Below are 17,500 nucleotides of genomic sequence, written 5' to 3'. Positions count from 1 at the left end.
GGAAAAAAATATAATCTCCCAAAACAAAAACTATGCATTTGACTGTTTCCCTCCCAGCCAGGGTCTCCAGCCAGGGTCAGGATAAAACCAAGTAATCTCATTCCAAGACAAAGACAGAAAGTAAGTTGGAAAACAGATACAGGGCGGATAAAAGACACAGTAAGTACCTCCCTGCCCACTATGGGAGGTCGGGAACCCCACCAAGACTCAAATGTTTACAGAATACATCCAAAACAGATTACATAACCAGCAATATGTAACACAGAGATGATTTACAGTTGGAAAAAAATTCTCAATACTATAACTATACATTTGACTGTTTCAGTCCCGGTCAAGGACTCCGGGCAGGGCTAGGACAAAACTAAGTAACCTCATTCCAAGAAAAAGACAGAAAGCAGGAACTCCACCCAGAAAAAGCAATTGGAAAACCCATATAGTGGTATAGAAGATATAGTATGGGAGGTCGGGAACCCCACCCAGCTTGATGCCTTTCAAGGTCTCCGATAATCTCAATTGATCCAAAATTATTATATATCAACCCTATCATATTTCAGCTCATTCGGTAACCTCTAGCTTCCGGTTTAACTGAACACACACAACACACACACATACACACACACATATATATATATATATACATACATACATACACATACATACTCACACCCATTTCCTTTCTTTTTTTCTTTTTTTTTTTACTGTATTTTGTTTTAACATTTATCGTTTGGAAAATTATGTATTCTAGAACACGACTGATAATTTCAATGTTATCATATGGCTCGAAAATTGATATGTACATATACGTGAATTTATAATATAATCATTGAATTCAATCATTATCTCAAAATACTGAACACAAGCATTATAACTGATTAGTGAAAATCTGTGTACATATGGCTTTTGAAGGGGTCACTTTCACGAAAAGTAGTTCTTCAGATAATTTAGACCCAAGGAGCCGGAGTTTATCCCAGTTTCTATCGTGAAATGGACAATAACAATTGCTTGCTACCCTTTGAGAAGGACACTAGTCTAGTCTATCACAAATTACTTTCTGCCAGATCTAACAGACCCAGCTACCCAATCACTGCTGGGTGGACAGGGGCATCAGAAGAAATCTTGACTGCACCTGGGTTCAATCTTGGTCCCGTTGCGTACGAAGCGAGTGCTTTACCAACAGCAATTGGGATCCCCACTTTCAAGATAAACTAAGTTGATATCTTTGTTAAAATTACTCTTTTACAAATTAGCATTATTATTTTTTTTGGAGTTTATATACAGTAAAATATCCACTAAGTATGCTCAAAATGCTTTACAAAGGGTCCTTGACCAACAGCAACATGTAACATGTAGGACAAGACATGACACCTGTTAGGTGATATGACAATTTTTTCCTACAGAGACAACCCTGTTAGCGGCCAGGTACTCATTTTATGCCTGAGTACGGTTAGAGAATGTCAGTAAAGAGCCTTTTTTCCCCAGGACCTATGACCTAAACGTGTTGCAAGTGTTGTAAAACCCTTAAATACAAACAAACAGTTTGTAAACATTTGAGTGTATCCTTCATAGTGGAATCCTTTGTTTGTGCCTGGATTGGACTTTGAGGTAATAGGCCCCGAGTGATGCTCAAACCCAAGACCTTCCGATCCAAAAGCGTGTGCCATACCACAAGACCACATTTTACATGTCATCATTTTATTCAATGAGAAATCAGATGTGACTGTGCAATCTTGTTTTTGAATTTTAATTTTAACGCGAAGCGGAGTCAAGCATCCAATGTCAACATTTGTGCAACTATGTGGTCTAGTGGTATGACTCTCAATTTCAGATCGGAAGGTTCTGGGTTCGAGCCTAAATTCGGTGCATAGTTGAGTGCTTGGAGAAGGCTCTTTACTAACATTCTCTCAATGTACGCAGGTGTAAAATGAGTACCTGGCCGTTAATAGCGTTGTCTCTGTTAGAAAAAAATGTAATATCGCCTAACAGGTGTTGTGTCCCGTCTTTAATGTTGTTGACCAGGGACCCCTTGTAAAGCACGTTTAGTGGATATTGCTCTATACAAAAGCTCAATTTAACACAAGAATATCAAAGCAAATCAAGCAAAACTAAATTCAAAAATGTAAAAAATTCATAAACATATAAAAATTATACGATGCATTCAAGTACAGCTATTTCTCCATATCAATGATATCAAAAAGCAGTTGGAACATGTTACCAACCGCAATATCTTTAACATAAAAGTAATCAAAACAAAAAATGAAAAAAGTGAGTAGAAACGTGCCAGAAGAAAATCGAGAATAAAACTTAAGAAGGCGGTGGGGATTCCAACCTGTGACACAACTGTTTTGTTTTTTAAGGGATTTACGGCACTTGCAACACATAAAGGTCATATCAGTGCAAGTAAAAAGGAAGAAAATTGGATAGTAAAAACATTCTAGGTGTACAATTAAAAAGACCAGAGGAATGTTTGTTTTTGTTTTGTTTTTAAGGGTTTTACGGCGCTTGCAACACATTTAGGTCATATAAGCGCCAGTAAAAAGAAGAAAATGGGATAGTAAAAAGTTCTAGAATTACAATTAATGCACAAAAGAAAAGGTGAGACACAGGGGAATTGGTTCAAATAGGCAACAGATGTAGATTCCAAGAGCACATTATCAAAGTACTTAGTTTGCGATCACCTAAAAGAATATCCAGACACAAGCACAGGCCCGAACTAAGAGGAACACACTCAAATGCTTACAAATTTAATAGTATAATATGTAAACTAAACATAATACAATGCATAACAGAGAGATGATTTACAAGGAAAAAAATATCACCTCCCAAAACAATAACTATGCATTTGACTGTTTCCCTCCCAGCCAGGACTCCGACCAGGGCCAGGAAAAAAAACAAGTAATCTCATTCCAAGACAAAGACAGAAAGCATGTTGGAAAATAGATATATGGGGATAGAAGACACAGTATGTTCCTCCCTGCCCACTATGGGAGAGACCAGAGGAAAAAGTACGACAAAGGGTAGTGGTTCAAATAGGGAACAGATGTAGATTCCAAGATCAATGCACTGATGTGCTATTTTGACATTACCTAAAAGTCCAATCCAGATACAAACAAAGGATTCCGCTATGAAGAATACACTCAAATGTTTACAAACTGTTTGTATTGTATGTATTTAAGGGTTTTATGGCACTTGCAACACATTAAGGTCATATCAGCGGCAGCAAAAAGGAGGAAATAGTTTTAAAAATCCTAGGTTTATAATTGAAAGCACACAAGAAAAAGACAAACGGGAATGGTTCAAATATGGAACAGATGTGGATTCCGAGAGAATACCATTACCATCAATGTACTTAGTTTGAGATCACCTAAAAGTCTCATCCAGACACCAGTACAGAATCCCACTAAAAGGAACACATTCAAATGCCTACATTATACATTCAAAACAACACATATAGCAATATATAACAGAGAGATGATTTACAATGGTAAAAAACATCATTTCCCAGAACCGTAACATTACATTTGACTTTTTACCCCTCAGCCAAAGACTCAGACTAGGGAAATGACAAACCCAAATAATCTCATTCCAAGACAAAGAGAGACAGCAAGTTGGAAAACAGATATAGGGGTATAGAAGACACAGCTGGTAACCTCGCTGTCCACTATAGGAGGTCAGAAGACCCACCCAGACAGAAAACTGACCAACAGCCACAGCATTCACACGTGACTTTGAATATTTTTCAAGTGACCTCCCCTTATTTACAATAAATATATAATGCAGACCTGCCTACTTGAAAATCTAAAGTTTCGTAATTTTTGGGAGATAAAAAAAATGCAGTCGCTTAGGGTTGCCAATTCAGGAGGCAAAAATTTACTGAACTTTTAATAAAACACAATGGCCGACCCCTTTCTAAGTGCTGAACTCCAGTAAAAAGGGATTATGTATTTACTTTTGTCCATTTAGAAGGTGATTGGAAAATATACTGAGTGTTAATAACATATTGAATTCCATAAATATGCAGATCGTTGGCAACATGGAGTCACTATAGTTAACTTCAATATTCTTACAATTATGTAGTCTAGCGTCAACTTTCATTTTCAACGTCAATGACATAACACCCAAATTTTATTTGTTTTGTTTTTTGTTTTTAAGGGTTTTACGGCGCTTGCATTAAGGTCATATCAGCGCCAGTAAAAAGGAAGAAAATAAGATAGTAAAAGGTTCTAGAATTACAATTAAAGCACCCAAGAAAAGGTAAGACAAAAAGGAATTGGTTCAAATAGGGAACAGATGTAGATTCCAAGAGCACACTATCAAAGTACTTAGTTTGAGATCATCTAAAAGTCTCATCCAGACACAAGCACAGGTCCCAACTAAGAGGAATACACTCAAATGTTTACAAATCATATATAATATGCAAACAAAACAATACAGTGCATAACAGAGAGATGATTTACAAGAAAAAATTAGCATCTCCCAAAACTATAACTATTCATTTGACTGTTTCCCTCCCAGCTAGGGTATCCGGCCAGGGCATGGACAAAACCAAGTAATCTCATTTCAAGACAAAGACAGAAAGCAAGTTGGAAAACAGATATAGGAGGATAGAAGACACAGTCAGTGCCTCCCTACCCACTATGGGAAGTCAGGAACCCCTCACAGCAAAATATCGTAATTTTACGAAATTTTTGTAAAAGTAGGCATGTCTGCTATGGCAAAGAGAATGATGACCTTTAACCTTTTGGCGGTGGCAGTGAATATGATGGGGATCACATAATTTTAATGGACATTTATATTTCACGAATAAAAATACAAAAATGACATATAGAACAGTTGAGAGCTTTTACTATTGTCACTTCTAGTTCTGGTGTCTCTTGCTAGACAAGATTCCGATGTAACATCAGCTCATTAGAACTTTTCTATACTGGAAGAAAAAAAAAGAGATAAATAATCATAAATAATTTCTTTTTAATAAACAAACAAACGACAACAACAACAACAAAAAACAAACAAATAAACCAAAAACGAACATCAGAGGCTGCTTCAGTTACCAACAAGTCAAAATCTTGAATTTCTAAAAATTAACCAACCACACATACCAAAAACACTTGAGTTTCTAAGTTGTGTAATATCCACTAAACGTGCTCAAAGTGCTTTACAAAGGGTCCCTGACCAACAGCAAAATGTAGCATGTAGAACAAGACATGACGCCTGTTAGGTGATATTATAATAATTTTTTTCCAACAGAGACAACGCTGTTAACAGTTAGGTATTCATTTTACACCTGAGTATGGTGAAAGAATTGGAGCAAAGAACCTTTTCCAAATATGCCCAGAGCGAGGCTCAAACCCAGAACCTTTCGATACGTAAACGTGTGACATACCACAAGACTACATCAGCACACAAACATACAGACATGACAATCGGCCCAGCAGATCCAACGCAACAAAACTTTTGAGTTTTGAAACATAATTCATCACAACTCGTAAGACTTTCTCAAGAATCTGAAGCCAACAATGACCAATGGCATTTCAGAATCATTGAGTTAATCTCAAACAAAGAAACAGCTGATATCACAAAATACATTTTAATTTTTTTTTCAATATATCTATACATAAATATCTAATTCAAATTTCAACAAATAATAATAATTATAATAATAATAATAATAATAATAATAATAATAATAATAATAATAATAATAATAATAATAATAATAATAATAATAATAATAATAATAATAATAATAATAATAATAATTATAATAATAATAATAATAATAATAATAATAATAATAATAATAATAATAATAATAATAATAATAATAATAATGATAATAATAATGATTATGATTATTATTATTATTATCATTATCATTGTTATTATATCAGTATTTGTTGTCTATGGCTCATAAGTTACGTTACATAACTAATACTCAATTAAATGCAAATATCCGTCAAAAATAAAAATAATAAATGTCTCCAAAATGGTAATGACAGAAAAGCACAATTCAGGCTACTGGAGCTATCATCATAATCTGGAATGGCTTGTCAGGAGTTATTAAGTAGCCTTAAATGTTATTTTCATCTCCAAAACTTTGGACAGAAAGAGACATCCTGTGAATGCATGAAAATCACAAACCAAGTCCATCATCTATTCTAAAACATTTTCAAAACGCAGCAAACCACACAAAAAAACAACCCCAAAACAGGACTTTTGGCCATAGAGAAACAAGAAGTGAGACCTTAAATAACAAAAAACTCTTAACGAAATAATTGAGCACTGTAAAGAACTATATTCAACTCCGGACCAAAATGAGGTCTGGTTAAGAAAAATACTCCTTACTATTTAAGTACATAATTAGGAATTCGTGCAAAGAGAAAATTGGCAGATGAAAAAGGAAGCATGTATCGTCTTAACCCTTAACCCACAAATGGAGTGACACCATGAATCTGAATGTTACTCGACGTCAACTCAATTCTGAGTATCTGTATTCGCGGGCAGAAAGAGTTGTTGAGCCTGACAGACATTGTTGGTGTTTAAGCTGAAGAATTTTGATAATCTTCGATTGAATGTTTCTAAATCTGTTGTGTCACACATGATATGGGAAGCATGTTCCAGTCTTTGATAGTACGGGGTGTAAATGAATATTTGAAGATGTCTAAGTTTGTAGATAGGTGATTTAGTGGTTTTGAGTGGGTTTTTCTTTGAATGCATGAATTTCGTTGTATGTCTAGTTGTTCTTAACATAAACATTATATTTAAAACATTCTTAGACTGTTCAACAAAAATCATACATGATTCATGTGTATTCTAGGCTAATGTGTTTGTGTGAAATGTCATGCTTTTGTGGCTTTATTTACCCATGAGCAGCTTAAACGTTACATTTCCTAATCTGATGAATCTTAACACGATGAGTCTCCCCTAACCATACAATTATACACAAACATGAATGGATACAATTATACACAAACATGAATGGATACAATTATACACAAACATGAACAGATACAATTATACACAAACATGAACAGATACAATTATACACAAACATGAATGGATACAATTATACACAAAAATGAATGGATATAATTATACACAAACATGAATGGATACAATTATACACAAACATGAATGGATACAATTATACACAAACATGAATGGATACAATTATACACAAACATGAATGGATACAATTATACACAAACATGAATGGATACAATTATACACAAACATGAATGGATACAATTATTATACACAAACATGAATGGATACAATTATACACAAACATGAATGGATATTATTATACACAAACATGAATGGATACAATTATACACAAACATGAATGGATACAATTATACACAAACATGAATGGATATAATCATACACAAACATGAATGGATACAATTATACACAAACATGAATGGATATAATCATACACAAACATGAATGGATACAATTATACACAAACATGAATGGATATAATCATACACAAACATGAATGGATACAATTATACACAAACATGAATGGATACAATTATACACAAACATGAATGGATACAATTATACACAAACATGAATGGATACAATTATACAAAAACATGAATGGATATAATCATACACAAACATGAATGGATACAATTATACACAAACATGAATGGATATAATCATACACAAACATGAATGGATACAATTATACACAAACATGAATGGATACAATTATACACAAACATGAATGGATACAATTATACACAAACATGAATGGATATAATCATACACAAACATGAATGGATATAATCATACACAAACATGAATGGATATAATCATACACAAACATGAACAGATACAATTATACACAAACATGAATGGATACAATTATACACAAACATGAATGGATACAATTATACACAAACATGAACGGATACAATTATACACAAACATGAATGGATACAATTATACACAAACATGAATGGATACAATTATACCCAAACATGAATGGATATTATTATACACAAACATGAATGGATACAATCATACACAAACATGAACAGATACAATTATACACAAACATGAATGGATACAATTATACACAAAAATGAATGGATATAATCATACACAAACATGAATGGATATAATCATACACAAACATGAATGGATACAATCATACACAAACATGAACAGATACAATTATACACAAACATGAATGGATACAATTATACACAAAAATGAATGGATATAATCATACACAAACATGAACAGATACAATTATACACAAACATGAATGGATACAATTATACACAAACATGAACAGATACAATTATACACAAACATGAATGGATATAATTATACACAAACATGAACAGATACAATTATACACAAACATGAATGGATATAATCATACACAAACATGAATGGATACAATTATACACAAACATGAATGGATACAATTATACACAAACATGAATGGATATAATTATACACAAACATGAACAGAATACAATTATACACAAAACATGAACAGATACAATTATAACACAAACATGAATGGATATAATTATACACAAACATGAACAGATACAATTATAACACAAACATGAATGGATAATTATTATACACAAACATGAACAATACAATTATACACAAACATGAATGGATATAATCATACACAAACATGAATGGATACAATTATACACAAACATGAATGGATACAATTATACACAAACATGAATGGATATAATTATACACAAACATGAACAGATACAATTATACACAAACATGAATGGATACAATTATACACAAACATGAATGGATATTATTATACACAAACATGAATGGATATTATTATACACAAACATGAACAGATACAATTATACACAAACATGAATGGATACAATTATACACAAACATGAATGGATATAATCATACACAAACATGAATGGATATTATTATACACAAACATGAATGGATATTATTATACACAAACATGAATGGATATTATTTTACACAAACATGAATGGATATAATCATACACAAACATGAACAGATACAATTATACACAAACATGAACAGATACAATTATACACAAACATGAATGGATATAATCATACACAAACATGAACAGATACAATTATACACAAACATGAATGGATACAATTATACACAAACATGAATGGATACAATTATACACAAACATGAATGGATACAATTATACACAAACATGAATGGATACAATTATACACAAACATGAACAGATACAATTATACACAAACATGAATGGATACAATTATACACAAACATGAATGGATACAATTATACACAAACATGAATGGATACAATTATACACAAACATGAACATATATAATCATACACAAACATGAATGGATATAATCATACACAAACATGAACAGATACAATTATACACAAACATGAATGGATACAATTATACACAAACATGAATGGATATAATCATACACAAACATGAACAGATACAATTATACACAAACATGAATGGATATAATCATACACAAACATGAACAGATACAATTATACACAAACATGAATGGATATAATCATACACAAACATGAACAGATACAATTATATACAAACATGAACAGATACAATTATACACAAACATGAATGGATACAATTATACACAAACGATTGTATGGGGATCCTTTGTCTCAAAATGGTATTATGTCCGGATGATCTAGATGCCAAAAAGTCAAACTGATCACAAATATGAAATATATTTTGTCGTTCTAAAATAACGCAATCGTTCTGCTCAATAAAACATACACATATAAACACAGCCTTAGACAGATAGTTTTGTCTATAAATAGATTTTCAGCATCTCAGTCATCCCGACATAATACCGTTTTGAGGCAATAAATGAAACAAACGCTTATCACTTCATATCACTAAGTTTACAATAAATGTGAAAAGATTGCAACACGGGGAATAGGGAGATTCTTAATGTATATTACCAATAAAATCTATTGTAATTGCTATTGGATGCAATGAATTCGGAGGGATTATGGGTTGGTTCTTGTGAAATCCAAATGCAAGGAGTCAATAACAATCGACACAAAGTTTCAAGTCTTCAATTTTCTCAAATACATTAAAATCTATTTGATTAGAGTTCAACTCAATCAAGATTTTTAAAAATGTAAACTTGAAATTCTCCTTCGAATTATTTTTAAAAACAATAATCAGTCAAGTATATTATAACTGTTGCATTTCAATCTAGCTTTTTAGCATAGCTGCTAACTTCTCAAAGAGCTAAATTGGGACATCCTTATGCACAATACCTTCATGACCCAAAACAGTCCCAAAGTTGGACTATTATATCAATATAATCTAAATTTAGAGCCTCTTCTGTTCCATGTTTTAATTTGTTAGACAAAAAAGCATTATCCTGGGATGTGCAAGGGCCATTTCCATACATGTACCAGTCTAATGTTTTATTTTAAATACATTTTCTCCATATTGCCAAATGGCGACAGTCCTGATTTTATCAGACATTTGGCAGCTCTGTTTTAGACTGATTAAAGAAAAGACAAAATGAATACGGACACTTAATAATGGCATTGAATGAGGGAGCTTTAAATGAACAATTCTTTCCCTTAGACAATTATTTTTGATCTCCAATAAAAATAAAATTATTTTACATAATATAAGAAACATAAGAATGTTCATCAATGAAAGACAATTGTTCTCAGGGTTATCAGTCACTAAGTTCAACAAGTTGAACAGTTTCTGCCTCATCACCATCTAAATCTGCTCCGTTATGTTTTCTATACCGAACATTTTCATTTCTTATTCCAGTTCCCATTCCACCAGCCTGAATCAAGTCATTATCCAGAGAATCGCCTGCATCTTCAGCAGTTCCGAGCATCATGAATCCAGAGTGAGACCTGCGTGAACTCAAGGTTCCTCTACAGCTGGCAACACATTGGAGAGCAGCGTAGACAATGCAAAGTGTGCAGGTGCATCCGAAAACAACGTACATTAGACACATGCGGTCGACATTCTGATACAGGTATCCAGTCATCACAGGTATTGACATCTGCCCGAATCCAGACCCAGCGATGAACACGGCTGTGGCCTTTCCTGATAAGGGGTAGTACGAGTCAGCCCATGATATCGTAGTAGCAAATGTGGAAGAGATCCCCAGACCTAGAAGTGCGGTACCTAACCATAATACATACCAGAATTTCATCAACAAGAAACTCAGAATGCCCCCAGCTACAAAAGTAATCACTAAATTGAGAATCATCATACAGGGTGCTTTAAAATAATGAGCGACGAGTATGCCAAACCCTCTTCCCAATGCAACACATCCCCAAAACACGGCAATGACAGTTGCAGCCTGGGCAGGCGTCCAAATCGTCTGAGCATATTCCACAGCAAAAGTGGTCAACAATATTCCGAATGTCTGTTCCATTCCAACGTAGAAAAAGAAAAATAAGAATAGGAGGGTAAGGATGGTTGCTACAAAAGATTTTGGATCCGGTGGCCGGATCAGGTCTTCATGAGATGGCTCTGGTCGGTAGGAGCATTTTTTCCCATCTTTATAAAAGAGACTGATAAAATAAAGGGCATTGCAAAATAGAAACATGCCAACAATGAGGTAAGCGAATTGAATCTTGGACATATTGCGAAGAGTTTCAATCATAGCATTGACTAGGTCACTGGCTCCCTGGGTGCCATTGTTGGTTGGGGATGTGGTCAGGTCATCCACGCTGACAGAATCATCAATGTCTTGGCCTGAATTGATCATAGATTGATCACTATCCTTTAAAGAGTCCGTACTTTTTTTAGATGATGTCGTCAAGGAAGTAGTAGAAGTTGAGGTAGTAGTGCTTGTAGTGGTTGTAGTAGAAGTAGTTGTAGTTGATGTTGTAGAAGTGGACACAGAAGTTGTCCTGCGTGAAGTAGTTGTAGTGGTAGTAGTCGTTGCTGTTGTTGCTGGTGAAGAAGTAATAGCCGAACCATCAGGATTGTGGGAAACGTGCGATGACTGATTAAATGTAGTGCCACTGCCATTACATAAAGGTTGAGTGCAATTAATCTCGTTATTGGCAACATCAGGACTTTTTGTTGTGCCTTTGCTAACTTCTACAACATCCGCATCTTTGATCGGTTTCTTTTTGAGTATTTTCAACTTATCATTAATTCCACCAATATCCTCTTTCAGGTTATGAGAATTCAATGTTTCTGGTTTTTTAGGTCTCCTTGTCGGTTCTGGTGTTGTAGTTGTGTTTAAAAGATCAGAGGTACTGTTATGATTTGGAACGATGTCTGTTGTACTGGTGAAATTTCTCTCAACATCTCTTTCCAAACGTTCATGATGAAAATACTGTTGGCTTTGATCAAAATGTGTCAAAACAAGAGATATGTCCCTGGCATGTCTTGCACCTGTAGAATGGTTGAAGCTGGAGAAAGGTAAAACTTTATAGGATGTATTGGATGAATATTCCGTGATAGAATCTGTCAGAAATGGCCGAGCAATGAGAGGTGCTATGAAAGCGCCGATACCAAAAGCAAAGTGAAGGAACTGCATGTACGGAGCACTCTGTTTCCCCCAAAGTCTTATACAAAACAAGTTTCCACCTGTGAAAAAAAGAGAAGAAAAAATAGAAAGTAAATGATGTAACATTGAACACTGAATGAAAATTCAAAAAGAACAGGTTTAAGGGGACAAGTTGGATATCCGACAATTTTTCAAAACCTCAAATGTTCAATTTCTCTCAATGTTTTCATAAAGTTCAAGCAAGTTCCGTTTAGCACAAAATGCCCCTATTTCATATCAGACCTCAGAGTTTTATCAAGTACACCCCAGCACGGTTTCCTCTAACTTATTTGAATATCCCAAATTATTTCCTTATTATTCTTTGTTATAATTCAATTCCTTCCTCAACCAAATTTTTACCTCGAGCACGGTTTCCTTAACTAATTTAACCCAGCAAACGTAAAATAAATCAATTAATTAAAGTTTTGATTTTTTTAATTGCACATAGTGATTTGGACCACTGATGACTTACTATGATATTGACAGTTACTTATGTGTGTATCCGGTGTATCTATCTTCATTGCATGTGTGTGTATGCAGTATTCAAATCCAATTTTGAAAAAAATTACCTGTATCTAAAACGCCTATGGCTGTCCCTTGCGTCCCAATCATGGTTGCCAGGGCATACAGTGAGGTGCACCATGGGACGGCGATTGTCGCAATAGCAGTGCCGACCAAGACGTAAAAGAGGATGAGCTGCTGATCAAAGAAATCAGATAGGATTCCACCAATTGCAGCACCGATGAGATAGCCAATTGCTCTGGCCACCAGAATGAACGTCATGTGCTCTGTGTCTTTGTCAACTCGCCTTCCTAGATCTGGTAGCGTTGTTCCAGCAATAGCAACACATAAGCCCTACAACAAAAAAATGAAAACAAGTTGTTGTTTTTTTATTCAGGAAAAAGATAAAATTTAATTAAACCAGAGACAAAGACTTAAATAATTTTTGGAGAAAAAAAAAAAAGAGAGATAAACAACAGAAATTATAAGCTTGAATCTAGAAACATATTCATCACAAGAAAAAAAATGGAAAAATAACACAAGATAATGTTTTCCACTTCACAAGCTGTTCTTAAAAAATATAAATAATGTTTAAAAAGGGAATGAGACTTTAGTGAGAAAAAAGTAAGATGTAGGGAAAATGTCAAAGGAATAAGAGAAAAAAGGAAATAGAATGCTAAAGTATGGTGACTCAGAATGTAATCATTTTCATGTATAACATAATAATATACAGAGCTGCCAACTTGGACAAAGTCATTTGGGGGACACATTTCAGTGACACTTCAGTGACAACAGAACGTCGCTTATTTACACTAAAAATATGAAATATTTTACTCACCAGAAACTCTTGTCCTGATATTAACGTCAAATCATGGAGTGTCGTCATGGTGGTCTTTTCACATCATAATTTAATCACATCATGCATAGTCCTAATTTAATTAGTTCCAAATAAAATAATATTACGAGTCCACATTTATTTATATATATATATATATATATATATATATATATATATATATATATATATATATATATATATATATATATATATATATATATATATATATATATATATATACATTAGTATTTACACTATTTACAATTACAACTCCTCCATAGTTATTACTCCTTGTTGAGAGCTCTTGCTGTGGCTGTTTTACATAGCTTCAGCAACTCTGGAGCATTTTTCCTCTCGTGACACACTACATCTTTTTGTTTTAGAATCATTAGGGATTCTAGTGTCTCAACAGACATTGATGACCGAAAGTCTGTCCTGTTCTTCCTCACTGTGCTGAAGATGCGTTCACATGAGGCATTGCTGTGAGGAATGGCAAGAATTGACGTCATGACTTTGGCTAATGTGTTCAATGAAAGATGTCCTGTTATATCCTTCACAGACTCTCCAAGCACCTTCCACTTCAATCCCATTTCATCAGGCAAGTTATCTGGTAATTCACAAGATTGATATTCTACAAATTGCATTTGCAACTCGTCTTTAGTTGCATCCTGTGGTAAAATGGTTGGAAATTTATTTTAAAAATATTCCAACTGTTTCCATGTGGCTGTTTGCCTCACATTGATGTCAGCCACCTCAGCATTCTTTAAATAAATAGCTTCCATTTGTCCATTCTTTAAAAGGTAAGTAATGGCAGTTTGTAAAAATTTCTTTATAGATGAATAGACTTGTTGTACCTTCTCCTTATTCAATTTCTCCAGACTCTTCCTTGTCCCCTCCCCAATAACAAGATCACTATTTGATCTTTTGTTGTACTCTGCCTTGTAGTCAACATCTGTAACTCCCATGTGGGTAAGAGCACATGGTTTTAGCCCCATTGTCATAAGAGTTCTAATGAAGCGCTGTACCAGACAGAGTTGGACATGAACCATTGAAGATTCCGACTGAAGTTGCATATTCACTTTGTCAAATTCAGGAAGGATAAATGAAAGGTAGTGGATATAAGCCTTCAATGTTCTTGACTTCAGGTTGTCCAACACTTTTTTTTCCTATCCTGTTTATTCTCCTCTGCATCTATCTCCTTTGCCTGCTCTGTAGTGCTGTTGCATTCTTCTTCAAAAATCTCTCCAGTGCAGGCCATTGCTCCAGAACCCAGAGGCATGTCTTTGACAGTGAAAGCCAATGTGTCGGGGCATGTTTACAGAGCTCTGATGGCTTCACTCCACATTCTTCCTGGAAATTTTTAAGTTTTTCACTCTACTGGCACTCTTCTCGATATAATAATAAATGTCAATGAAAAATTGCTCGACATTGACTGGCAACTGTTTGGCTGCCCACTCTGCAGCAAGATGGAGCCTATGGCAAATACACCCTGTACTGATGAGATTAGAATTGTACTTCAGAAGTTCACCATAACATCCAGTCTTTTTACCTACCATGACATTAGCATTATCATTGGTGAAAGCCAAACAATTATCCAAGCTGATGTCCTTTGACTTTAATTCCCCTACAATTGCCTCCGCTATTTTTACTCCAGTGTTTTTACCCTCCACTTCAATGATAGACAATAAGGAAGTAACAATATTTCCATCTATGGCCAATCGAACAATGATGGGGTACAATTTGTCATTTCTATCATTGCTTGCATCTGTGGCAATAGAAAATGTTCCTGTTTTCATCGATGCAACCAACATGGATGTCTCCTGATTTGCCATTTCCTTCACAATGTGAGTTGACTTGGTTCTGCCACATGAATATTTTTCTATAATCTCCCTAGCAGACACAGACTTATTTAAAAACATTGCCTTAAATAGTTTTCCCACATGATCAGCAGCTGCTAACAGAATAGTGTGCTCCACTAAAAATCCAGTAAACATCACTTCGGCATTCGTCACCGACTCCACACTCTTAGCATGAGCATTGACGAATGAAGACACAGACTTAACACTACTCACTGATTTAGCATTTTTAATATGCTTAGGTCCATTGACATGCCTAGAACAATCGTTCATACCACTATCGACTAAAAAGTAATTGAAGCACACCGTACAGTAAATGTGACCAGGGCTTTTGGACGATTTAATGAGACAAGGAAATTTCTCAGTCATCTCGGGCCGATAAAGAACCACTTGCTTCCTCCGTTTTGCTGGCGGTGTATCCATTTCAAAGCACAGTAAGAAATCACAAACTATTACAAAGTAGAAAAGTGAATAAAGTGAAAAATCAAACGAATTTAACAGTAGACAAGACCACGTATGAACAGCTCCAACAATCGAATGAAAATGAAAGAAAGAACTAAGAACACATGCGCTCGTAATCAGAATCGGCAATGAAAGATTATTTTAACAATACGATCGACGATTCCCTGAATGACACGAATCCAACAAACAATGTATAGTATTCGATGTGTGTAATGAAAAAATCGATTACGGAATTGTCAAAATATAGATATTAAGTTTTTTGACCGAAGAACGATTGGCTACTGAGCATCTTGACCCTTCAACGATTGGTCGTTCTGGCAGCTCACGTGTCAACAGCCGTCAACAATGAATTGAATCATCGTTTAGGCAGTGGAAGACGACCATGGAATAGTTGCGTCACATCGCCACGTTGTTGAATAAATTATCCAGGCATGGTCGATAGGTAAAAAAGCCAAATTATGTTCTAGTTACATTTGAAACAAACAAAGTATATCACTGATCTCGTCTCATTGAGATATAAAGAATGATATAAAAATCAAGAAAATCGGCCGATAAATAAAAAAGTTGCTAAAAAAAGCTAAAATAAACAAAAGCAATTTTTAAAATCAAATTTATTCGTAAAACAGTTGGTTTTCTGAAATTTCGATTTTTATGAAACAAAGACCAATGTACTTCTTTTTTCAAGCTGATTTCAGCAATGTGACTTTCAAATTCCTCAGAATTTTATTTTTTACTTTTAAATTTTAGGTTTTAGGCCTACTCAATAAGGTGTTATATTCCTTGCATAACAATAACGTAATACATTGACGGGGAGAAGCGTCTTTGTTTCGGCCAGCTGGATAGATAGCCTGTGATTGGTCGAAGACTTTGAAACGCTTGATTCACAATTCTACACGAACGGACCCTGGCGGTCTATCAAAGAGGTGTTACAAATTTATTTACCGACTATTTTTCTTGGTGCTAAAATTACAAAGTAATAATTTCGCATCAGAAAAAATAACTCTGAAGTTCCTATCTCTTTATTACAATAAAATTGATATCTCGAATGACAAAATCGACCCACAAATAAGGGAGTTATAAATTATTAATAATATTTTTAAAAGTTTACAATAATTATCTTCAAAGTCATTTTTCATCACCAAAGTCGTAATTTTTTTACAGATTTTTACTAAACAAAGTGCAATGTCAATGATTTTCACCCGCAAATAAAATAGGATTTAAATCGCAATTTCTGAAACATATTTTCTTTTCTGTCGGCAAATTTATAAAAATCA

General features: G+C 34.2%; 1 protein-coding gene across 1 annotated transcript in view; it reads right to left on the bottom strand.

Moving 5' to 3' along the window:
* Positions 1-10,010: 10,010 nt before the first annotated feature.
* The window catches only part of LOC144978889 (uncharacterized), a 10,700-nt gene continuing 3,210 nt past the window's right edge, over positions 10,011-17,500 (bottom strand). The window contains exons 3-4 of the mRNA XM_078925480.1: positions 13,139-13,424; positions 10,011-12,610 (exon numbers count right to left, since the gene is read on the bottom strand). Coding sequence (XP_078781606.1) covers positions 10,722-12,610; positions 13,139-13,424 — 2,175 coding nt within the window. The 3' untranslated portion in view covers positions 10,011-10,721. The remainder of the gene's footprint in view (positions 12,611-13,138; positions 13,425-17,500) is intronic.

This window comes from Berghia stephanieae, chromosome 8, assembly GCF_034508935.2.
Source record: "Berghia stephanieae isolate SIO BIC M18660-M18661 chromosome 8, UCSD_Bste_1.3, whole genome shotgun sequence".
Taxonomy (NCBI): Eukaryota; Metazoa; Mollusca; class Gastropoda; order Nudibranchia; family Aeolidiidae; genus Berghia; species Berghia stephanieae.
The sequence above is the reverse complement of the archived record's forward strand: the minus strand, read 5'-3'. Positions and strand labels throughout refer to the sequence as shown.